This window comes from Eptesicus fuscus, chromosome 24 (assembly GCF_027574615.1).
Source record: "Eptesicus fuscus isolate TK198812 chromosome 24, DD_ASM_mEF_20220401, whole genome shotgun sequence".
In the NCBI taxonomy this organism is placed as follows: domain Eukaryota; kingdom Metazoa; phylum Chordata; class Mammalia; order Chiroptera; family Vespertilionidae; genus Eptesicus; species Eptesicus fuscus.
The window spans coordinates 4,742,323-4,766,776 of NC_072496.1; the positions used below are offsets into that span (position 1 = coordinate 4,742,323).

The window sequence follows — 24,454 nt, forward strand, 5'->3', positions numbered from 1 at the left end:
CCAGAAGCGTCACAGGCCGAGTGCGGGGAGTCCAGGGAAACCGGACGTTTCCGAGCCGTTTTCCAGCTGAGCCGCGAGGAGGTCTCACCCCAGCAGGAGCAGCGACCTCTCCGGGAAGCAGTACTGGGTCAGGGCCGTGCTGCGGGCCGTCTGCTCCACGCCGATGACCGTGTAGCCTTCCGCCTGCTTCTGCCTCAGGTAGGCCGCCAGCTGCGGCGGCTTTACCTACACATCCATTTTAAAAGCACCAAGTCAGTCAGTCACAGCCCCGCTACGAGTCAAATCAGAGTTTAAAAACACCTACCAGACTGAGCTTGCTTAAAAGTCTTTAAAAACAATTAGACACTATAACCAAGAACTCCCCCAACATCCTAGAAATGTGTAAAAACTATGCCTATACCAGCAAGGCATGTTTTCCCGAAAGGAATCCTACGTTACTGATTTCTGGAAGGACAGCCACGTAGGGATCAGAAAGGAACCTGAGAACAGCACTGGCTGCTGTCAATTCCTGCCGAGGAGCCGATGCACGAGGGTGGAGGACTCCAGACGGAGCCCACCGACGCCCACTAAGTCCCTGCCACCCACCTCCACCAGAGGCAGCCACTGCTCCGCCGAGACGCTGAGCTGCTGGAACTGCTTGTCGCTGACGCACTGGAGGCTGCCGACCACCAAGGCTGCCGCCCCGAACACCTCGCAGGTGCGGCACAGGCCTGCGGAGCAAGCGGGGACCGCCGTCAGCACGAGGCTGAGCGCACGGTGCCCCCCCATCCTGGCCTCCCGCGGCGGGTCACGCCTGGAAGACGGCGGCCCACATGGCCGTGCGCTGACGGCCAGCTGCAGGATCTACAGATTCTAAGGGAGCCCCCGGACGCACGGTTACCTCCCAAGTTGGTGGGCTTGTCGATGAGGGAGGCCACTACGATCAAGCGGCCGATGGCCTTGCCGAGCTTGGCAGCACGATCCTGAAATAGCAGCTCCAGGTCTGCGTCGGGAGCGGAGTGTCTCCACGGGAGTATCTTCTTCTGAACATCTGTCCACGCGGACTGCTCGTCTGCTTCCCCGGAGCGCGCGCCTGGGCAGGAAAGGAGAAGCCCCTGTCGAAACCAGGCCCCGCGTGTTCTGTGTTCCGTCACACAAGTCGGGGAAGCAGTTCACCGAGAGGCCAGGAGGAGCGGCCCGGGAGGGTGCCACGGTCAGTCCAGCCGGGAGGCGTGGAGCTGAGAGAGCTGCGGAGCGTCCCGCGCCCAGGAGAGGCCGGGCAGAGGGAGACCGGAAGTTCAGCGAGGGCCGTGGCTAGGGATTCGGGACAAGAACCAGTGGGCCGGCGGTGAGAATGCAGACTCGGCACACAGCTGTTAGGATCAGTTGTGGCTTTAAAAATGGGTCGGGGCTCGTGGCTGTGAGGGAAGAGCAGCGGGGAGTGGGCCTGGGAGCTGGGGAGAGAGACAGTGGGAAGTGGCTGCCAACCAGCGAGGATGGACTAGAACCCAGAGCTCGGCTTCACTCAGAATCTGGCCCTTCTTAAAATCTCTATTTTACAGAAATACGTAGTGGAAAAGCAGTGGGCTTTAACAAGATTTCTAAGAAAGATACATAAGCAGATGAGGGTGCTGGCTTTTCACAGCGAAGCTGAGGCCCTGAAAGTACCAGGCGGTTCCACCACGTTCCACTGCTGCTCCCCGGGGAGCCGCGCTCACGGCCTCGTGAAAGAGCCTTTGTCAGCCACCGGCTCGGTCTGCAGCCGCTCTCACCTGCGTCCTGCTGAGCCCAGTCCCCCGGCCTCAGCTCGCGCAGCTGCGTCGCAGAGAGGTAGCGATGAGCCCCTGCCCCCGAGGGAAGGTCCGTGAACTTGGCAAACTTGTCGATGGCGATCCACTCGTCTTCAACAAGGCCTGCAAGGCGCGGAAGGATGTGAAATATGGTCTGAAAAGGAAATTGTAAAATCTAAACTTTCCCTCTTAAAAACAACAAAAAAAGCCAAGAAATACATAACTGTTTCAAGTACAACTTATTATTACTAACCTATTCCCCAAACTATCCTATCTGGTCCGAGTACGTCCTTTCTATCTTGTAGCCACTGCCATGTGTCCGACCGCCTTGTCTAAGCACCTGGCGAGCAGCAGGCCTCGCACTCGGGTCCCTAATGCGCTCACAGCCCAGGGCTCTCCATGGGGCAAAGCGTCTGGAATCGGTACTGATGTTGGGCAGCGTTTGGACAAGTGCTGTTTACCGACCACCACCTTCTCCGTAAGCAACAGGTCAAGCTCTTCCGGTGCCCAGTCCTCCCGTCCCCTCCCACTAGTGAGCCATTTGGCCTTTCTTGGCTTCCTCCTCCTCGTTTGTAAAGTGGATAAAACGGGGTTAAAGCAGCACAGGAAAAAAGGTGTTCTGTAAACTGCACAGGTACACAACTCAGTCATCACATAAACAGTCCTTTTTCTTACCTATGAGAACTGAGAACCAGGAAGTCACCAAGGTCAAAGGCCAGAAGAAGCGGAAGCACAGGGAATAGGCAATTTTAAAATGAAACAGTAAATTTAGATCAACATGCAAGTCTTCATTAAAGTCTTTAGAGCGAGTATGGTTTTCTTCATGCAACATTTGTGTAAATTTAAGTTAGCATCATGATTGCAGTAGATAGTGAGTGGGTACCAGAACAGCTACACATGTATGAGAGGGAGTCTGTGCAGATTCACTTCATTTGCAGTTAGGGTTCCTTCCTATCGGGAGTGGAGAGTGAAATACACAACACGCGCGAGAGGCAGGAGAGAGGAAAGCGAGGACTTATCCTGCGGGAACACCGAGTGGCAGGCGGGCAGGTGGGCGTAAGCTAAGAGGCACTAAGGACCCAGCAGAAAGGCCGAGCAAGGCGCCTGCGCACTCAGGACACAGATCAGAGCGGTCAGGTATCTGGAAAACCCGGGACAGTGTCTGCAGTGACGCAGCGGAGGCAGTTAATGCTCTGTGGCGGCTCTCCATGCACAGAGCTGTAGCTTTCCTAAAGGCCAGCGTGTTAGTGACCCACCAGAGGAATGACTGCACAGTAGCGCAGACATCCGAGTTCTTTAGAGGAAAAGAAGGCCGCATGTTTCAATTCAGAGAGAAAGTAATGCCATTTCTACAAAGTTTAGTCCCTTAGAGATCAAGTTAACTGATTGGCTGACTAGTTGTGATAGACCTGTCTGTGGTTCTTGAAGTTAATTACATGAGCCATTCGGGAGGCGGGGTATCACCTGGACCCAGGTTCAGTCCCCCAGGACCTAGACAAGGCAATTAACAAGAGTCCATCTTCTCGTTCTTTTGTTAGCAAGGGGCTTCGTTACAACAGAACCTCACCTGCCGAGTGTTCTCACCCACTTCCTTTTCACGTCAGAACAGATCTCTGTTCCGAGGTAAACACCGCCCTCCCGTGTGCACAGGCCCGGCTGCCTGAGAGAGGGACCTGACTAGCAGGTTCACTGCGTAGACACACTCAGAACCCCCCGTGTTAAGGGGGAGCATGTGAGGGGAAAGGTGAGCTCACTGTCGGCCCCCAACCACGAAGGCAAAGGAAGCGCCGGGGCTGCCGGTACCGGAGCGTTCACCGGCCGGTGCTCACCTCCAGGCAGTAGTCCCGGAGCGGGTGGAACGTCGCAAAAAAGAAATGGTCTTGGATGCGCTGCCAGTTCTTCTTGGCGTTCCTGAGGACGACAACGCGGGTGAGGCACAGACGGCAGGGGAACGCCAGACGCCTGCCTGGTTTGTCCCCTGCAGAGTGCGGAAAGGAGGGGAACGTGTGAATTCTACCCTCAGCTGTGCACCCCTAACTCCAAGGTCAGCGCTTTAGAGACTGACCCTACATTGGGCCTTCTGAAGGGAAATGCAAAACCAACAACTCGATCCAAGTCGTACAACTAAGAACGACTCACAGAGTGGACCCAGGGCTGACCTAACAGGGGGGGGTCACTCGAGGGGTGCAGAGGCCTGAGCTCCCTCCGAGGTGATGGGCAGCTGACACGACAGAGACACCTGGAGCACCTGACAGACAGGAATGCCGGGAGGAGGGGCTGGGGAGCAATGGGAGGCGTCGGTGGGACCCTCAGTCTCCGGCTTAAACACTGAGGAGAGAACGGCATCGCCTAAGTCCCTTCTCTGCTCTGAAGACTCAGCCAAACTGTCACCAGCTCTCACAAACCACAGGTGTCACGTGAGCAGGTCTGAGTTCTTGGCGCAGCTGTCAAGGGGGACGGAGGTTCTCGTCTGGCCACGGACTGTCTCGGCCGGGCCGGGCGCCAGGAGCAGCTCTGGCTCTCAGAGCGCCCTGTTTGTGCTAACTTGGCCGTCAGGCCAAGGCACGGATTTTCCAGTCCCCGTTCCGTGTGCCTCGGCTGCTTCCACCCTGTCCCCCGGTTTATGTAAATCAGTGCGCGCTGAGCGTGCGAACAAAGCCCTCTCTGTGGACTCCTGCTGCCTGGTCTGTGGTGTGAGCCCTGGCACTGCTGGGGGCGGGTCAGGAATGCAATGCAGTAAGGCACCGCCTGAGAGGCACGGCAGGGAGTGATGCTTCCCCTGAGGGGCTCTGTAACACGGGTCACGCCCCTCCCTCCACAGGAGCAGTTTACAAGGTCAGGGAGCCGCCAACAATCCCACTGCAATTACAGTGCACACCTAACGGGCCGCCAGCTCCGCCTCGCCCGGCCCTGCGCTCCCACGTGGCCTCAGTGAGCCGAGGGGCGCCGCCTGCCGCCGTCCTGCTCACCGAGGGGCTGCCGGCGCGTGCTCACCCTGCTCCCGGCGTGCTCTCCACCTGGCTGAGACTGGACTCGATCACGGACGCCAGAGCGTCCAGCTCCCCCATCTGCAGCGTCTTACACATGCCCCAGACTTTGTTCAGCGCGACCAGCGCGTACAGGCGGACACTGAAGTTGTGGCTGAAGCCCCACTGCAGCGCGAGGACCAGGGCCTGCTTCAGAGCCAGCGTCTGAAAAGAGGAGAGGAATTCTTCAGTGGCCACCGACCGCGGCTGGATGACCGCGGCAAGGGAGACCTGGCACCACTGCGTCCCAGACGGGCTCCGGGCTCCCCGCCTCCTCCCTAGACAGACGGACACGCGTGACCCTGCGGTACTCCCCACCCTCCAGCACGTGTGTACATTGAAATAACTTAGCGTCCTGTTTGTACCACGTGCTAACTTGACGGTCAAGGCAAAGACCCAACAATGTGGTACAGAGTACCCCGCCCAACGGGCTTGTAGCCAGCTGGATTCACTGGGAGAAATTGCAGAAGACACAAGGAATGTTACAGTTACAAAAATTAGGACAAATATTAAAAGTTCTATTTTGATAGTCAAGTTTAAACTCTTCTTACAATTTACACTCACCTTTTCTGTAAGGTTTTGAGTAATGATGTCCCAATGGGACAAAACCGCTAAGAATGTACAAATGCTTGTTTTAAGATGGTCTTCACCCTGAAACAAAGTCAGATGAAATGTCATTCAGGGATATAGTGCCGGGCGACACTGCGGGGCCAGCAGGGGGCAGTCTCTCCCGCTCACAGCTGCAGCCCAGGGGCGGATATAGGATCAAAAGCAAAGAGAATAACTTCCTAGAACCAAATGCCAACACACGGCCGGCTGCCGACTCGAAGGCATTGCTCACTTCCTGGGAAGTGAGTGGTGGGTGAGGGTGCACCCATGGGGGGGTGGGGGTGAGGCCTGCAGGGTGAGCACTGGCTGGAGGGGAGGGAGTCGGGGAACGAACAGGTGGAGAGGGAGCAAGACCAACAGACACAGAGGCAGTGGAAGGACAAGGCAGCGAGGCAGGAGTGGCAAGGACGGGGTCCGATGTTCAGGGGACCGCGGGGACCGTGGCTTTAAAGTCCAGGATGGAAAGCTGAGAGTGTGAAAGTGGGTTCAGAAACCTTCCCACCAGTCGTCACCGGGAAGAACATTATTTTGTGACGCTAAACCGACAGAAGCCACACAGACTGGAAGAGGCTGCAGACACGGCAGCTCCGGGGGTGGAGGCGGCGGAGACTCGGGTGTGGAAATCGGGTTCTCAGGAGCCCGACTGTGACCGTGAGGGTGACTGCAGGAGGGACGAGCTCAGGGGCAGCTCCATGGACAGAGGGTGGACACGAGGGGCTTTAGCAGCTGTGGGGGCACCAGGTGAAGGAGACCGAGTACGGCAGACTGAGAGCAGAGGCCTGCACTATCACCCATCACGACCCTGTATCAACTCCTTAGCGATGACTCAGGACGAGGGTGGACGAGGGACATGAAATAAGAATGGAATAAACCGACGTCTGTTTCCATTGGGTGAGAGAGACCTAAAGATTCTCATTAAAGCCTGCTACTCTGGTGTCGTCTAAAATTTACCTACTGGAGCCGAAACCGGTGTGGCTCAGTGGATAGAGCATCGGCCTGTGGACTGAAGGGTCCCAGGTTCGATTCCGGTCAAGGGCATGTACCTTGGTTGCGGGCACATCCCCAGTGGGGGGTGTGCAGGAGGCAGCTGATGGATGTTTCTCTCTCATCGATGTTTCTAACTCTCTATCCCTCTCCCTTCCTCTCTGTAAAAAATCAATAAAATATGTATTTTTAAAAATTATAAAAAACAGATTAAAAAAATAAAATTTGCCTACTGGAAATTTCCTTGAAGTGTAAGGAGTACACTTAATTCTTCATCATTCTTATTTCTAAGATCAGACATCTGACTGCAGCACTCACCTGTTGCCCTTCTTACTAACCAAAGCCTTTTCCATCTTTATTCTGTTATAACAGGCGAGCTCTCAAGGTAAGCCAGAGGTTTCTGTCTCTTCAGTTAATTCAAAACACAACCTAGGATGTCAATCCAACTGGGCCAGGGCAACTGAGACTCAAGCAACAACTAATTAGAGTGAAACAGATCTCCCAGCACAGTCCACATCTTTTGTTAATTTAAAAACATGAAAAATCTCCTTTACTTACACAAGAAAAGCAATCCCAGAACTTCGGAAGAAACTGAGGAAACTTATGAAGAATCAGTATAATAATCCATTCTATGTAATACTTGATGGACGCCTGGTTGTTGATAAAACCAGCCTGCAAAATCTTGTCAATGATTCTATTCAAGAAATTCTGAGAAAAATAAAATTTACAAATTAAATTGTGTTATGGTTATTAATGGTCTTAAATTTATTTTTACTGAAATGTAATTAACATATAACTAAATTTAAGGGATAAAATGCTGACTCGATGCATTTACATGTCACAATACAATTACCACCGTGGCACTAACAACTCTACCAGATCACATAATTAATTCTTTTTTTGTGGAAGGGATAATTAAGATCTAGTCTCTCAGCAATTCTGAAACTGGTTAACTTTAAAAATGCCGCTAAAAATACTGCTAAATAAAACAACAGCTTAAAGCTTTATTGTAAGTAACTCTTGAATCTACCACTCTGCAAACAACAGCCTAAAATCTGTTGACAGACATAATGATGAGGAACTTCTACTGAGACATTCACGTTTTACTTGGACGTCAATTCTGTGAGGAAGGTTTTTACTCTGTATTTTTACAGGGAAAAGGAGATTCAGAAAGGGTAAGTAACTGTCTCCAAGCCACAGATCTAGTAAGCGGCCGAATTCAGATCAAGGTGTGCGAGGTGCCCTGGGCTCACAACTTGCGGCCAGGATGCCCGTCAGCAGAGGCAGACGAAGCCCAGGAGCAGGGCGGCCTCCCCATCTCCTTGGACGACTGCCCATCCTCCTGCCCCACAGCTGCCCAGTCCTTCTGGCCGAGACCCTGACTCCACAGTCCGCCTCCGCGCCCCATCCTTCTCTTCAAAACCGCACTTCCCTCTGGGTAACTGAACATCTCTCAGGAGCAGGCAGAAAGCATCATCTCCTCATGTGAAAGTATTTGTCATGTGTATTTATTTTAAAGAAGAGGTTCTAACTGGTGGAAGAGGAGCAGAAAAGCTCATTTCAAGCCCCCGGGCCGGGCTGTAGTGGAGGGTGCGTCTGGGTTAGACCTGGTTTGGGTTCCACCTTCACTACCTCCTCGATGAGGCCGCTGTGGTGTCCGCAGTACCGACAGCCCACAGCAGGCACCCGCCAAGCAACCAGCGGCCGGGGACCAGGGGCCTGGGGGGCTAATCAAATGGCACATGGATGGAACTTTAAACACTGAAGTATTCCACTGAAATAGTGCAAGGAAGAGAGCCACTGGGCCAGGTAAGCCTGTTTCTGGCTTACGCTACAACACCTTACTGCCTTCGCAGTCTGTTAAAAATGTTCTGAATAACTTCAATTTTCAGAACTGAAGTGTAAGTGTTCAGCAGATTACTTCGCGTTTTCAAACAGCAACCTGACAGTTTCCACTGCCCCGTTCATTCACACGGAGCCATTACGCTCCGACTGCAGGGACACACACCTGGTCGAAGCGGGGGAAAAGCACGAGCAGGACCTGCCACACGCGGTTCTTCACTCGGTGCTGCTGGGAGTTCACGTAGCACCGCGTTCTGGACGAGGACACCAGAGCCTCCTGGGGGTGGGGGTCAACATGGACTCACTCGCTGAACCTGTGGCTGATGAAGACAGCATCAGCCACAGCTTCCAGCAGCCTCTGGTCCTCCGACCGGCAGAGAGGACGAGAAGGAAGACACTTTAGTTTCCTTTCACAACGATGCGTTTCGCTACTTGACTTTTAAAACTTTTAAAACCTCTGCTTTTAAAACTAGAAAGGAGCTGTGTCACTGTCTGCAGGACACAGTCTGAGAAGCCTCCTTGCTCCTCTGGCTGGTGAAGGGGGAGACTTGGGCCGGGGTGAGGAGACAGAGATTGACATGGTTCTCAAGGCCCCGAGACATGCACAATCCCTCCTGCAGACAGTGTGATGCTCATTATAATTCTGCAGATTCAAAAACAAATTCCTCGCATTATGGCCGTTTCTAAATTCTTAGCTTTTTACTCTATTTCTCACATAAAACAATGGGTGGATACATCACACTAACTGTAACTGGTTTTGACTGGTACTGGAAAACACGGAGGGAAGGTTAGAGTACAGGAAACACTTGTTCTCAAAAGCAACTGGAGTTGGACAATTACTGAGATTTAACTAAAAATATGGAAGGAACATAAATCTCATGGTGTTTTTTTATAAAAACATTTAGAAACATTTTGTCAGCATAAAGAGCAAATAGTGGATTTTGACTTGTTAACTATACAAAAACAAAGATGCTTTAAAGTAACAAAAACAAAACGCATTTACTTTCTCTAACAGCTTGATGGCAAGGTCTTCCACAAACGCCTTATGAGCCACACTGGAGTCATCTAACAAGCACAGGAATTTGACAGCACAAACTCGGACATAGTGGTCCTCTCTTTGGGTACTAAAAGTATGAGATGATAGTCCGTGTTAATACATTTTCAAAACATAAAAATACCTCAATTATTAGCTGCAAGATACATAACAAACGTCAGAACCTTCCAAAGTTCTCTAAAATCACGAGGGCCCACACTCGGGACAGTGCTGTCACGCAGGGAGGACAGTGGGAGGGGCCGAATGAATGGCACACGGAGTGCCGGTGCAGGAAGCCGGAACAGGCACAGGCGGCCACGTGCACAGCGGCCCTGGGCCAGCAGCACCGTCTCTGTCCGCTCAGGGGCCAGACTCGGCCTCCAGTGCCTCACTGGCTCCTCCGTCCTACCCCAGCAGGTCCTCTACGTGAAGGGCAAACTCGGGGCACCGTGTGCTCTCGGCATCCCAGCACTTTCCGTGTCCGAATGTGGAAAGATAAAATAAGTGAAATTGTTGCCCGGCCGGCGTGGCTCAGTGGTTGAGCATCAACCTATGAACCAGGAGGTCACAGTTCGATTCCCAGTCAGGGCACATGCCCGGGTTGTGGGCTCATCTCCAGTGGGGAGCGTGCAGGAGGCAGCCCATCAGTGATTCTCATCATTGATTCTTCTACCCCTCTCTCCCTCTCCCTTCCTCTCTGAAGTCAATAAAAATATATTTTTAAAAATTTAATTAATGTGTCTCGTATGATGTTCAATTGCGAATATTCCATTTATGACAAGATGTGAGAAATCCTCGTACTTACTTTTCAATAACAACATTTGCCGCACAATCATGTCCAAGATTTTCGATAAAGGTCTGTACGTCCTGAATTAGTCTGTCCATAAAAAACATGTGACAAAGAACAACAGGTTTTAGAAAAAAAGAAATTAAGGCCCCAAATTTAAATGAACTAAGTCTTTGTATTCTGCTCATTGAAAGCCTCAAAATAAAAACAAGTCTACCCATGTAGGTACTTAATGTAAGTTAGGACAGGTTGAAGTAAGGACAGGTTTACCTCTGATCACGCCTGAACACAGTTCCAAATACACACGCCTCCAGGACCAGTTCGCTGTAATTGGTAGCATTGGAAAAAGACCCCTGGGACCCATCTGGAGCAGGAACTAGCCACGACTGGCAGCAGTGAGTTACCAGGGTATTGAAGACTCCGGTTTTTACAGCAGACATTTCAATCATCTCGTGCATAATCTGGAATGAAAAACTATGGTCAGTGTACCCTTTGGCCAAGTTAGTTGTTTTGTTTCCAAAAAATTACTGTTGCTAGAAACTGTCTGGGACTGGCTTCCAATGGTGGTTCTCACATAAGCATGAACAGTCCAAAAAATTAAAAATTCTGTCATTAGAATTCTGCAAGATGCCCAGCAATCACAGACGACACGTTTTCATTTCTCAGTAACAAGATGTCCCTGGCGGTGCGTTCACCTGGAACTCTCCACGGGAAGCCACTGTCCAGAGAGGAAAGGAGAGAAAAAAGCTTCCCCGACAGTTTCCGTTTGTCTGCATTTTGTCAGCAAAGACCTGGGCCTTCGTGTGTGCGGGGCGCCAGAAAGGGCTGAGCAGAGCGGGCCAGCAGGGTCATCCGCTTCAGGATGGTTAAGACGGTAAGTTGTATGTTATGTGTTTTTTACCCCAAATTAAAAGAAAGTTACCTCTTTTATTCTGAAGTATGCCTGGCCCTTGATTTTTGCAGCAATGGTAAGAACCTTGGTATCAAACACAAACTGAACAAAAGCTTTTAAATTGGGCCAGAATACCAGCTGAGTGTTGCTTAGAGTAGAGATAATTTTCCAAGCCATGTCAAAAGCCTCTACGCAGACCGACTCAGAGGAGGCCAGAAGCTGGTGGGGAAAGAGAAGACATAACCATCAGCAACTTCAGGAACGGGTACCTCCTACGTCATTCTCTAACCCACGGCTCACTGTCTACCTGGGGAACCAGCAGTTTCATGCAGCGAAACACGGGCAGAACGCGATCGGAGGGGAGGACCGTGAGGGCGGCGAGCGCAGCCTGCAGTGTCCTCGCTGGCGTCTGTGTGGCGGGCAGGACAGGGTCCGGGGGCGCACCCTCCGAGGCGGGGAGCAGGGCGTGGGGCTCCTTCAGCAGGAACGAGAGGCAGGCCCACTGGTCGTGGACGTACTGCGCAGCTATCCTGCCCCATCCCGGGGAAGGCGACGACTCTTCCGGAAGACTGAAACAGAAAGTCGAGTCACTGCTGTCCTTCCTTAAGTCTGGCTGTTCCTTTAAGGGAGAAATTAAGTTATTAGATGTCCCGTCTACCGAAACACCAGGAGACTCACGAACCTCGACTTCTAACTTCCATGAAGTAGGCTTTCGCCCACTCATGACTCACTGGAAACTAAACGCGGAAAGTTCACGGGTGTCTGTAACGGAGATGAACAACATGGGACACGTGACCACCCTGAACGGAGCCTCCGCTCGGAGTTCCTGAACCCCGTCCAGCGTCGGGCGTCGCCCTGGAACCAGCCTGGGTCTCCCACACGCGCAGGAGGATGCCTCGGGACACTCCCTCCCAGGGGACACACCTGCTCTGCTCCTCCGGCTGCGGCTTCTGCAGCCTCTGACTGAGCGGGAGGGCGGCGAGGAGCCTCTCCGAGGGCCCGGCGTCCGGAGGGTCCCGCTGCAGCTCTGGCGTCTGGCCGAGGGCCTCGCACACCTCACACACCGCGGCCAGGGCAGCCATGCTGACCGCCCTCTGAACCTGCCTCCCGAGCGTGGGCACCTGAGCAGGACACAGTGCAGCCGTCACTCACCAGGAGCGTCTTGGCCGGGCAGGACCCAGGCTGCCCGACCTCGGAGATCCCGCCCCCTCGCTCCCCTCCTGCTCCTGAGCATCAGAGGACACAAAAGGGAACCCCGTGCCCGCCACGCGGGTTCACACTAGTCCACAGACGGGCGGCGAACAAATTCAGTGGCTGTGAAACCCGCAGGGCAGGCGAGAAGACAGCGCCCCCTCTGGCAGGGGGTCCCGGGAGCAGCACACCACAGACCCGCACCTGTGTGTAGGTTAGCCCCTCAGCCGTCTCCTGCTCAATGACACCTGGACCAACAGCCCGATGGGGGAGTCGTATTTGAACTCTCAGGCTGAAGTGTGTTATGAAAAGGCCCCAGGCCCATATGTAAGTGTCTCCCTCAATCAGCCGTGGGCTGCCTTTGGGGGTGACACGGCACAGCTGTCCACGGCGGGGACCACACCCAAGAGCCCCCCCTGCGCTGGGAGCAGCTGCAGAGCCCGCCTCCGGGGCTCCAGGGACACTAAGCCCAGGGGTGTTTCACGTGAAACACTTGGCACTCTCCATGGAGGAGCAGGAAGACGTCTGGCCACTGCGGGGTCCAAGGCACAGAGAAGTGAAGGGATTTCCCCGAGGTCACACAGCAGCAGGGACAAAGCCAGGATTCCCCCCAGGACGACTAAACTCCAAAGCCTGGGCTCACAACCACTCTGCCTCGTCCTGTCACGTTTAAGAAATGCCTCCAGGTACCGAGACCTGGTGGAGACAGACAGACATCAATCACCCCAAAAGCAAGTGGATGAAATCACCACCACAACGAGGCACGAGGAGCAACAGGGAATGAAGGAGAGGGCGAGAGCTGACCCGAGAAGGCCTCTAGGAACATGTGGTCCGAGCTGGGCCATAAAGGCTCCTGGCAGGTGGGCACTGAGGGAGGATGCTCTCAGTGAAGGACGGCGGCAGGGACGCGCGCCTGTGATTGGTGGACGCCGCCTGGGGCCCGGAGTCCGCGGCAGGGGAGGCGGGCGGGGAGAGAGAGCCAGGCGGCAGCACGCGGACACAGTGCCCTTCCTGCCGTGAGCAAGGACCCGTGCAGCCCTCCGGACCTGAGTGATGTGAACACTGCCGGCGCCACACCTTTCCTGGGCACCTGACACGCGGGAACCCCACCCTTCTCAGGTACTACAGAGGAAAGGACTGTGGAAGTTACGTTTCAGCAGAGGCAGGCGTCTATGATGCACCTGTACTCCACGGAAGCCCTTCTCAACAGACCCCCAGCATTACCAGCCCACCGTCCGTGTCCTGCAGGTGCCGGATGGATGCGTCTCTCAACGGGGAAATGATTCTCAGGACGGGGCTGCCTCTCTCGCCCCGCTTCCCGGGGAGGCCCGCCAGCTCAGCGAGGACCTGCAGGTACAGCTGGCAGCGATCCAGGTCTGCAGCCTACGAGACAGCAGCACATCAACAAGCAGGGCCCCCGACGGGCACCGAACGACGAGGTCAGACAGGAAGTGTTTGTGTGAAAGCACTCACACACGCTGGGACGGGCCATTGCCCCAGGGGCCTGCCACGCTGTCCCCACCAGCCAGGACTCCTTCTTGGGGAGCCCACGGGGACCCCGCCTGCTGTGTAGCTTCCCCACCAACCACCGCTGACGCCATGTTCCGGAAGCGGAGCAGCTCACCGGCCTCTCAGAGCCAGGAGGGAGGGCTGGAGTGAGCCGCGGGCCGTGACCGCAGAACGGGCTCAGTCCCGGTTCACCTCCTGCCCGCTGTGACCTCCGCGCTCCTGAGCCCCGAGCTCCTTGTCCACAGCGGGAGGGTCACGTGTGCCCACCCCGGGGTTTCTGAGCCTGAGAGCAGGCCGACCGGACGGCCCCGTGGCTGTGATTAGGCTCAGTTATCTATCACTGTGCTCTCTGAGGCCTTCTCTGGCCCGAGGAAGCAGAGACCTCACTATCGGCGCTCACTGAGCACCCCTCACGCCAGGCACTCTGCTGGGGTTCTAGCCGCTGGTGGGTGACGTGCATGCGGGGAGAGGGGCCTGGGGAAGCTCCTGCAGAGCTGATGGGGCGGCGAGAACACCTGAGGCAGGTTCGACTCTGGCTCAGGGCACATGCCAGGTTGTCAGTTGTGGAACCAATGGACTCTGAGACAGAACCACTCGGTGGATGATCCTAACACCTAACACCCAGGCGGGGGGTGTGCAGGAGGGAGCTGCACGGCGTATCTCTCCCTCCTCCCTCCCTCTCTCTAAAATCAATAAAAATGAACACAAAACTAAAAGAATGGAAGCCACCCAGTGAATACTCACAGTGCTCAGCTCATTCAGAGTGAGTCTCCTGAGGAGGAAGTCGGAGATGCTCTCGGCGGCGGACGCGACAAGGTCCTGGAGGAGAGGAGACACCTCGTCTGTGGGGAAAAGTGTGCGACTCAATGGCAGAAATCAGCCGTTTGGTAAAAACACACCAGGTCCGTACAAGCACAGCGATGGCGAGCACGCGGGTGAGCCCCTTACCAAAACGGATGCCAACAGGGAGCAGTCACCACGCCGCGGGGGCCGGGAACGGGCCTGGAAGCCTCCGGGAGCTCCAGCCCCGACAGGCGGCGTTCGGTTCTGCTGCCATTACCAAAATCACCAGAACTCTGAACCTAGCTCTGCTATCCCATACGCATATGTTAAAAGTGACCTCATCAATATTATCCTCGCGTTTTACTAAAACCAATGTTTCTCTGGAATTCTTTAAACTTTAAATCTCCCCAATCCAAAGGAAAGTGGCCAGAAAGGACTGGAAGCCAGGTTCCGCTCATGCTCATCGCTAGAGCTGATGCGCACACATCGTGGTCCAAGGACGGAAGGAAGAGCTCCACGCCTCCGTCTCCTACTGCGATCCTTCCTACAGGAAGGACTTTCTGCTTAAAGGCGCTCAGAGATGAACATACTTAAACAATGAATATGAAATTGCTGCCATTGTCCTGTTTAGCTTACTTTCTGCAGCACCTAGCCTAGAGGCAATTGGAAACGGATCTTGCTTTAATACACAAAACGGGGGTCCTTGTCAAGGGTCTAAAAATCAAGGAGCAAACGTAAGTTTTTAAAAAACAGAAGCAAATGAATCCCATTCTGAAGTCAGTAGTACCCAGTGATGTCAACACCGCAGTGTCAGCCCCTGGGAAGCTTGGCCCGCCCCGCCCCGCCCGCAGGAGAGAGCAGGTCGGGATGTCCGCTCCTTCTAACACCAGCTAGTACCCAGCGAGAGCTCGGCGGCCGTCCTCACCATCCCGGGCGCTGGCGCCCTTCGGCGAGCACGTGCGCAGCAGCGTCACCAGCGCCTGCAGGCACCTGTCCGTCTTCCGCAGGGGCAGGTAGGCATTCGAACCCAACTTGGCGAGGGCGTCCAGGAGGGGATCGAGGAATAGCCTCAACACGTTCTGTGTCCTCTGCCGCTCGCTAGACGTTAAAAAACAAGAATTTCCAAAGGAAATTATCTCCTTGTCGCTTGTGGAACTGTGAACCAACGACTCAATGAGACAGGAGCCCTCCTGTGCGAGCCCAACACCAGCGCCTCTGGACTGACCGCTCCCCGACCGGCTCGCGGAGCCCGGGTCTGACCGTCCCAGAGGGCAGCGAGGCACCAGAGGGAAAGCGCAGGAAGAACCAATGTGCTCGCTCTGGCACAAGCAGGAAGCACAGTTCTATCTGCGGAGTAAAATGCTGAGACCCTGCCTCCCAATCCAAAAACACAAATGCTAGTCAAGGCGAGGAGACATGTTAAAGATATATGTACACATACATGTTGTGTGTCTGTGTGTACATATAAATATATCCTAAATAACATAAGCCCAGCAACCGAACAGCGGAACAACCAGAACGACCGGTATACCAGTCACTATGACGCGCACTGACCACCAAGGGGCAGACGCTCAATGCAGGAGCTGCCCCCTGGTGGTCAGGGCGCTCCCACAGTAGGAGGGCCACATGGCTGACCGGGATGAGCAGCTGCTCCTGCTGCGAACCCCGGGCCTATGGGCAGGAACCCGGGCTGCCATCCATCGCCTCCTCGCCCCAGGCTCCTCCTCCTCCTCGCCACCTGCCGCTTCCTCCGGACTCCACAGGCTGCCCCAGGCTTGCAGAGGGACTGAGGCCTACTCCGTCCGCCGCCTCTCAGTGCTACTGCCCCTGGGCCTGGCCCTGACCAGGTCCCCTGGAGAGGCAAGTGCTCCGGCTCCACGGAAGATGCCGGACCAGGGAGCAGCTGCTCAGAGGGCAGATCCACAGCTGCTGGGCTGACCTGGATGAGCGGAGCTCCCACCGCGGGCTGATCCCCGCAGGCCACGCCCCCCACCAGTGCACGCATCCCATGCACCGGGCCTCTAATATATACACACCGAGTGGCCAGATGATGATGATCTCTGAACGCATAATAATCTGGCCACTCAGTGTATATCCTACATAATAAAAGGCTAATATGCAAATTGTTCCCTCGACCAGGAGTTCGTCCAGCAGGCAGGCCGGCCAATCGCCCATGTCCCCTCTCCCTGGCCAGGCTGGCCGGACCCCACCTATGCACGAATTCATGCACTGGGTCTCTAATACACACACACACACACACACACACACACATTGAGTGGCCAGATTATTATGTGTCCAGAGATCATAATAATCTGGCCACTCAGTTGTATATTAAAGATTTATGAAAAACTGTTATAATCAACTAGCACTAAAACTGCCTAGAAAAGAGCTTTGATGTAACCAAAGTCACTGCATAGCATGCAATACACGGCCTCAGGAAGCTGCTTTTTGCAGCAATTATCATCTGAGAGAACTGACCTGCTCACATCCTCAAAATATGAGACTGGCCCTAACCGGTTTGGCTCAGTGGATAGAGCGTCAGCCTGCGGACTGAAGGGTCCCAGGTTCGATTCAGGTCAGGGGCATGTACCTTGGTTGTGGGCACATCCCCAGTAGGGGGTGTGCAGGAGGCAGCTGATCGATGTTTCTCTCTATCCCTCTCCCTTCCTCTCTGTAAAGTCAATAAAATATATTAAAAAAAATATATATATATATATGAGACTGTTTTACCTTTATTCCTTTTTTTTAATTATACATTTTACACAGGAATTAAATAGTCAATTTCTTCACCTAATCTTATGCTAGGATCTTACAAACCATTCTTCTAACATTCTTAAATAAAACCCGGATTACTGTGGTTTGTTTAACCTTCTCTCACAGTTACCACCCTGGGAGCCTTTGTACTATGAACCCATTGTTAACGTGTAATTAACGGATTGCCAGTGTTCCAGGGCCTTCCTTTCAAGCCCTGGGTCAGCTCCAGCCGATCGGGGGACAGTGCTGAAAATGCCCCGTTCACCTGAGCCTTTTCCGGGGAAGCTTTGTTTTCCAGCTGAGAAACGCTTACCTGTGTTGGGTCTTCCTTCCTTCCACGTCCACAGCCAGCAAGACCATCAGAGCAACCAGCTTGGCTTCAGCCCAGGCAGGCATCCGGCAGTTTTCTCCGGCTGCAGGAAGGACAGGCGAGTTGGCAAAGCATTAACAGAACCTGCCGAAGAGGCGGCTTCGAAAACCAACGGCTCGATGCCTGTGTCTTACCGACACTCAATGATAACGGAGCAGCGAGGTGACACGGCTGTGGTCACACACACTTAAACATGAGTGTCCGCCTCTGAGGCCTCGTCACTCCATCCTCTCTTACCATCCCCAGGTGGTAAAGCCCAATCTTGATCTGAAAACCAGATAAAGTTCTCCGAAAACCCTCTGGTCACACCAATCCAGAAAACGGCCTTCAGACTTACTTTCCCAAGCAGGTGACGTAATGAACTCTTGAACGAGGCTCTTGACGTAAGCGTTTAAAGAGCACGTCTCCTGAAGTCCGATGGAGCCACAAGTTGAGGGTCGTCCAAAACAGCTCTCATTAGCACGCAACCAATCACAGAGCTGGGAAGACAACAGTTATTACTTTATTTTAAAAACCTACCCGAACAAAGGGTCCCTCGTTTCCCAAAGCCAATTTGCTTTCTTCCACAACAAACTGAACTGAAATGACTGACTAGAACAAAGTAATAAAACATTTTCTGCCACAACTGAGCTGCACAGATAGTGTCAGCAGGAAAACGTGTGCGGGCTTTCTACTCCCCATCCAAGATCTTACCAACTTCACGAACAGGCAGGACTTTAAAGTACCTCATGTAAAATGCACATGTGATAAGCTATTCTAAAGAACATCTCTGGAGAATCAAGATGGCGACCGGCAGGAAGGTAGGGAGGGAGGGAGTGAGAGAGTGAGGAACCCATAGAGGAGAGTGTAGACGTGTGTGGTGTGTGTGTGTATAAGCTAGGGTCAGTTAGATTCTGCACGTCCTCCAAGGGGCTGCCAAACCGGGCAGTCCTAGATGGCGGAGCCCCGCGCACAAAGTGGACACTTCTCGGCGGCCGGTGCGGCCACGGAGACCACGCCATCCTGAGAAACAGCTGCCTGAGACTCGGATCCTGGCCTCAGACACAAACCTGGACCCTGCAGCCACTGGGGACAGAGAACTGCGGCCACAGCTTCAGACCGACAGACAACAAGAATCCAGACTTCCTGGCAGATTTCTGTGAGTCACAGAGCCTATCCCCCACCCTGCAGGCTGGCGGATAGCGCCGTAGCAACTGATAGACCCGCCCCTCGCCCGAGCTGCAAAGCCCCTCCGGGGAATCTGAGCTTGAGAGCGCACTCGGACCGCAGCGCTGCTACTGGAATTTGAGAGACTGGAATCTGCTCCCCACAGTGCCATCGGGAGACCAAACCCGAAGCCCACGCAGGGCGGCAGTGCCACCTGACTGATTCTGGGCAAGCGCACACGGCAGTCAGTTTTCCGCAGCGCAGGCACGCCACAGAGCTATTGTGCATCCCAGTCCCCCATGGTGACGGGACCCAGATTCTCCCGGCAAGAGGCAGCACTGGGCACCACCGACTTGACTGTTTCTTACCGTGTGCGGCTGGGATCCCTGACTCACAGCGCATTCACACTAAGATCCAGTGACTCCAATTCTTGGTGCATGCGCACACGGAGACCCCGATTCTCAGCGAGAAGCCGCACGAGGCAACAGAGACTCTGACACTCGATTCTTGGTGCAGACACAGGGAAACCGACTCCTGGCACGCGCTAGGGGACTCATTTTCGGCACACGCCAACAGTGTGGTGCAGGCAGGGTCCCTGATTCTCAGTGCGCACACGAGACCACACTGAACGCTGGGAACACTGACCCTGGGCAAGCCTGGTTCCCACCAACCCATGGCAAACACACGTCCTAGTGTCGGAGCACTTCAGTGAAACTCGGGTGGTGCGAAGTTCCCACGGCACACGGCCCAGGTCCACGCAACCTGAAGCTTGAACCTTCTGGTGATAGTCAGAATGGGGAGACGACACAATCCCCAGAGGAAAGAAAATGAGGAGTTGCCAAGAAAGGAAATTAGTGAAATTGAAGCATGCAATATGACCAAAAAAGAGTTCAGAGTAATGGTCGTGGAATTTATACATCGGATGGATGAGAAAAATCAACAACCTATGCAAGAATCAGGAAGAAATGAAAAGCGATATAGCTACAATCAAAAACACCATGGAAAGTTTCAACAGTAGGCTACAAGAAGCAGAGGACCGAATTAGTGAGTTAGAAGATCAGGTACAGAAACAAGCTCAATCTAAACAGCAATTGGAGAAAAAAATTAAAAAGCAGGAGGAAAGCCTAAGGGAGCTTCGGGACAACATGAAACGAAGTAACATGCGTATAATAGGGCTGCCAGGAGGACAAGAAGAGCAGCAGGGATTAGAAAATCTATTTGAAGAAATAATGACAGAAAACTTCCCGGATATGGGGAAGATAAAAGTTACACAAGTACAGAGAGTCCCAAGTAGGATCAACCCCAAAAGACCCACACCAAGACACGTCATAATTTCAATGGCAAATATAAACGACAAAGAGAATCTTAAAGGCGGCAAGAGAGAGACAGAGAGTTACCTACAAAGGAACACCCATCAGATTGTCAAATGATTTCTCAGCAGAAACACATCAAGCTAGAAGGGAATGGAAGGAGGTATACAAAGTGTTGCAAAGCAAAGGATTGAATCCAAGAATACTCTATCCAGCAAGACTATCAATCAAAATTGAAGGGGAAATCAGGAGCTTCGCAGACAAAAAAAAGGCTAAGGGAGTTTATCACCACCAAACCAGCAATGCAAGAAATGCTAAGGGAATACTGTAAAAATAAGAAATAAACAGGTAAGAAGGAACACAGACACAAAAATAGATATGACTACAAACAAATACCTTTCAGTAATAACTTTAAATGTAAACAGACTAAATGCTCCAATCAAAAGACATAAGAGTGGCTGAATGGATAAAAAAACATGACCCATATATATGCTGTCTACAAGAGACCCACCTCAGAACAAGAGACTCACACAGATTGAAAGGGATGGAAAAATATCTTTCAGGCAAATGGAAATGAAAAAAAAAGCTGGGGTAGCAGTACTTATATCTGACAAAATAGACCTCAAAGTAAATGGCATAACAAGAGATAAGGAAGGCCACTTCATAATACTAAAGGGATCGATACAACAAGAGGATATAACCCTGATAAACATATATACACCTAATGCAGAAGCACCCAAATACATAAAAAATCTCCTGGAAGATATCAAGGGAGAGATTGACAACAATACAATCATAGTAGGGGACTTTAATACCCCACTGACATCACTGGATTAAGTCCTCTAGACAAAAAAATCAACAAAGACACAGCAATCCTAAATGACTCACTAGATCAGATGGACTTAACTGACATCTTCAGAACATTTTACCCCAAAGCCACGGAATATACGTTCTTCTCAAGTGCACATGGGACATTTTAAAAAATAGATCACATATTTGGTCATAAGCGAAGTCTCGCCAAATTCAAGAAGATTGAAATCATACCAAGCATCTTCTCAGACCACAATGCCATAAAATTAGAAATAAAAAATAAAAACAATCCAAAAATCTCAAACACTTGGAAACTGAATAGCATGCATTTAAATAATGACTGGGTTACCAAAGAGATCAAAGAAGAAATTAAAAGCATCCTGGAAACTAATGACAACAAAAACACAACAATCCAAAATCTATGGGACACAATGAAAGCAGTTCTGAGAGGGAAGTTTATAACTCTACAAGCCTTCCTCAAAAAACAAGAAAAAATGGTAGCAAATCATCTAACTCTACAACTCAAAGAATTAAAAAGAGAGCAACAAGAAAGGCCCAGAGTGAGCAGAAGGAAGGAGATAATAAAGATCAGAGCAGAAATAAATGACACAGAGACCCAAAAAAAAAAAAAAACACACAAAAAAAAACCATATAAAAGATCAATGAAACCAAGAGCTGGTTCTTTGAAAGGATAAACAAGATTAATGAACCTCTAGCCAGGCTCACCAAGAAGCAAAGAGAGAGGACGCAAATAAACAAAATCAGAAATGAGAGAGTCAAAATAACAACAGACCCTGCCGACATACAAAGGATTGTTAAAAAATACTATGAGCAACTCTACTCCAACAAACTAGACAACCTAGTGGAAATGGACATATTCCTAGAAAAATACAACCTTCCAAAACTCAATCGGGGAAGAATCTAAACATCTCAATAGGCCAATAACTACGGAAGAAATTGAAGCAGTCATCAAAAAGCTCCCAGCAAACAAAAGCCCGGGGCCAGAAGGCTTCACAGGGGAGTTTTACCAAACATTCAAGGAAGAACTAAAACCTATCCGCCTCAGACTATTCCAGAAAATTCAAGAGGAAGGAACACTTCCAAGCTTGTTCTATGAAGCCAGCATCACCCTAATACCAAAACCAGATAAAGACAACACAATGAAAGAGAATTACAGGCCAATATCCCTCATGAACATAGATGCCAAAATCCTCAACAAAATTCTAGCAAATCGGGTCACGCAGTACATCAGAAAGATCATACACCATGACCAAGTAGGATTTATCCCAGGGATGCAAAGATGGTACAATATCCACAAATCAATAAACGTGATACATCTCATAAACAAACTGAGAGATAAAAATCACATAATCATATCAATTGACGCAGAAAAAGCATTTGAAAACACCCAACACCCATTCTTGATCAAAACACTAAGCAAGGTGGGAATAGAAGATCATACCTCAACATAATAAAAGCCATATATGAAAAACCCACAGCCAACATCATACTCAATGGACAAAAACTAAAACCATTTCCCCTAAGAACAGGAACAAGACAGGGATGCCCACTCTCACCACTCCTGTCCGACAAAGTACTGGAAGTACTAGCCATTGCAATCAGACAAGAAGAAATAAAAGGCATCCAAATTGGAAAAGAAGAAGTAAAACTGTCCTTATTTGCAGATGACATGATAGTGTACGTAGAAAACCCTAAAGATTCCATCAAAAAATTATTAGACTTAGTAAGTAAATTTGGCAATGCAGCAGGATACAAAATTAACACCTAGAAATCTATGGCATTTCTTTACACCAATAGTGAACTTATAGAGAGATTAAAAAAGCAATCCCATTTACCATCACACCAAAAAAATCAAGATACCTAGGAATAAACTTAACTAAGGAGGTAAAAGACCTATAATCGGAAAACTACAGGACACTGAAAAAAGAGATAGAGGAAGACATAAACAGATGTAAGAACATACCATGTTCATGGATTGGTAGAATCAACATCATTAAAATGTCCATGCTACTCAAAGCAATCTATAGATTCAATGCAATCCCCGTTAAGATACCAACAGCATATTTCAAAGACGTAGAACAAACTCTCCAAAAATTCATCTGGAATAATAGTAATAATTTAAAAAAATACCCCAAATAGCTGCAGCAATCTTGAGAAAGAAGAACAAAGTTGGAGGGATCTCAATACCAGATTTCAAGCTATATTACAAAGCCACTGTTCTCAAAACTGCCTGGTACTGGCACAAGGACAGACATATAGACCAATGGAATAGAATAGAGAACCCAGAAATCAACCCAAACCACTATGCCCAATTAATATTTGACAAAGGAGGCAAGAGCATACAATGGAGTCAAGACAGTCTCTTCAATAAATGGTGTAGGGAAAATTGGTTAGGTACATGCAAAAAAATTAAACTAGACCACTAACTTACACAATACACAAAAATAAACTCAAAATGATTAAAGGACTTAAATGTAAACACGGAAAACCATAAAAATCTTAGAAAAAGCCATAGACAGCAAAATATCAGGCATATGTCATAGCAGTATCTTCACCGATGCAGCTCCTAGGACAATGGAAACTTAGGAAAAAATAAACAAATGGGCCTACATCAAAATAAAAACTTCTGCACAGCAAAAGAAACCAGCAACAAAACAACAAGAAAGCTCACTGCAGGGAAAAACATATTTATTTGTCAATATTATCTCTGATCGGGGTTTAATCTCCAAAATTTACAGAGAGCTCATACAATTTAACAAAAAGGAAGATAAACAACCCAATCAAAAAATGGGCAACAGACCTAAATAGACACTTTTCAAAGGAAGTCGAAGACACGTATGAAAACATGCTCAAAGTCACTGATCATCTGAGACATGAAAATCAAAACAACAAGGAGGTGCCATCTCACACCTGTCAGAATGGCTATCATCAACAAATCAACAAATGACAAGTGCTGGAGAGGATTCGAGAAAAAGGAACCCTCGTGCACTGCCGGTGGGAATGCAGACTGATGCAGCCACTGTGGAAACAGTATGGAGTTTCCTCAAAAAGTTAAAAATGGAACTCCCATTTGACCCAGTAATCCACTTCTAGGACTATATCCCAAGAAATAAAAAACACCAATCAGAAAGGATATATACATCCTTATGTTCATAGCAGCACAATTGACCATAGCTAAGATTTGGAAACAGCCTAAGTGCCCATCAGCAGAAGAGTGGTTTAAAAAACTGTGGTACATCTACACAATGGAATACTACGCTGCAGTAAAAAAGAAGAACTGGAGAGCATTATGCTAAGTGAAATAAGCCAGTCAGAGAAAGACAAATACCACCTGATCTCACTCATTTGTGGAATATAATGAACAACACAAACTGATGAACAGGGACAGATCCAGAGGCAGAGAAGCATCGATCAGACTGCCAGACCTCAGAGGGAAGGTAGGGGAGGGTGGGCGAAAGGAGGAGAGATCAACCAAAGGACTTGTATGCATGAATATAAGCCTAACCAATGGACACGAACACCAGGGGGGTGAGGGCATGAGTGGGTGGGTGGGGGGTTAGGGGGTTAATGGAGGCATGAGGACACATATGTAATACCTTAATCAATAAAGAAATTTTA

At 50.8% G+C, this 24,454-nt stretch overlaps 1 protein-coding gene across 1 annotated transcript in view; it reads right to left on the minus strand.

Annotated features, from left to right (window-relative positions):
- The window catches only part of TARBP1 (TAR (HIV-1) RNA binding protein 1), a 37,500-nt gene that overhangs the window by 561 nt on the left and 12,485 nt on the right, over nucleotides 1-24,454 (minus strand). The window contains exons 10-29 of the mRNA XM_054712945.1: nucleotides 17,887-18,028; nucleotides 17,493-17,592; nucleotides 15,351-15,523; nucleotides 14,387-14,484; nucleotides 13,358-13,516; nucleotides 11,867-12,063; nucleotides 11,250-11,511; nucleotides 10,973-11,161; nucleotides 10,321-10,511; nucleotides 10,069-10,140; nucleotides 9,234-9,354; nucleotides 8,397-8,507; nucleotides 6,947-7,096; nucleotides 5,360-5,446; nucleotides 4,764-4,960; nucleotides 3,599-3,680; nucleotides 1,752-1,923; nucleotides 881-1,072; nucleotides 586-710; nucleotides 89-225 (exon numbers count right to left, since the gene is read on the minus strand). Of these exons, the coding sequence (XP_054568920.1) occupies nucleotides 89-225; nucleotides 586-710; nucleotides 881-1,072; nucleotides 1,752-1,923; nucleotides 3,599-3,680; nucleotides 4,764-4,960; nucleotides 5,360-5,446; nucleotides 6,947-7,096; nucleotides 8,397-8,507; nucleotides 9,234-9,354; nucleotides 10,069-10,140; nucleotides 10,321-10,511; nucleotides 10,973-11,161; nucleotides 11,250-11,511; nucleotides 11,867-12,063; nucleotides 13,358-13,516; nucleotides 14,387-14,484; nucleotides 15,351-15,523; nucleotides 17,493-17,592; nucleotides 17,887-18,028 (2,957 nt within the window). The remainder of the gene's footprint in view (nucleotides 1-88; nucleotides 226-585; nucleotides 711-880; nucleotides 1,073-1,751; nucleotides 1,924-3,598; nucleotides 3,681-4,763; nucleotides 4,961-5,359; nucleotides 5,447-6,946; nucleotides 7,097-8,396; nucleotides 8,508-9,233; nucleotides 9,355-10,068; nucleotides 10,141-10,320; nucleotides 10,512-10,972; nucleotides 11,162-11,249; nucleotides 11,512-11,866; nucleotides 12,064-13,357; nucleotides 13,517-14,386; nucleotides 14,485-15,350; nucleotides 15,524-17,492; nucleotides 17,593-17,886; nucleotides 18,029-24,454) is intronic.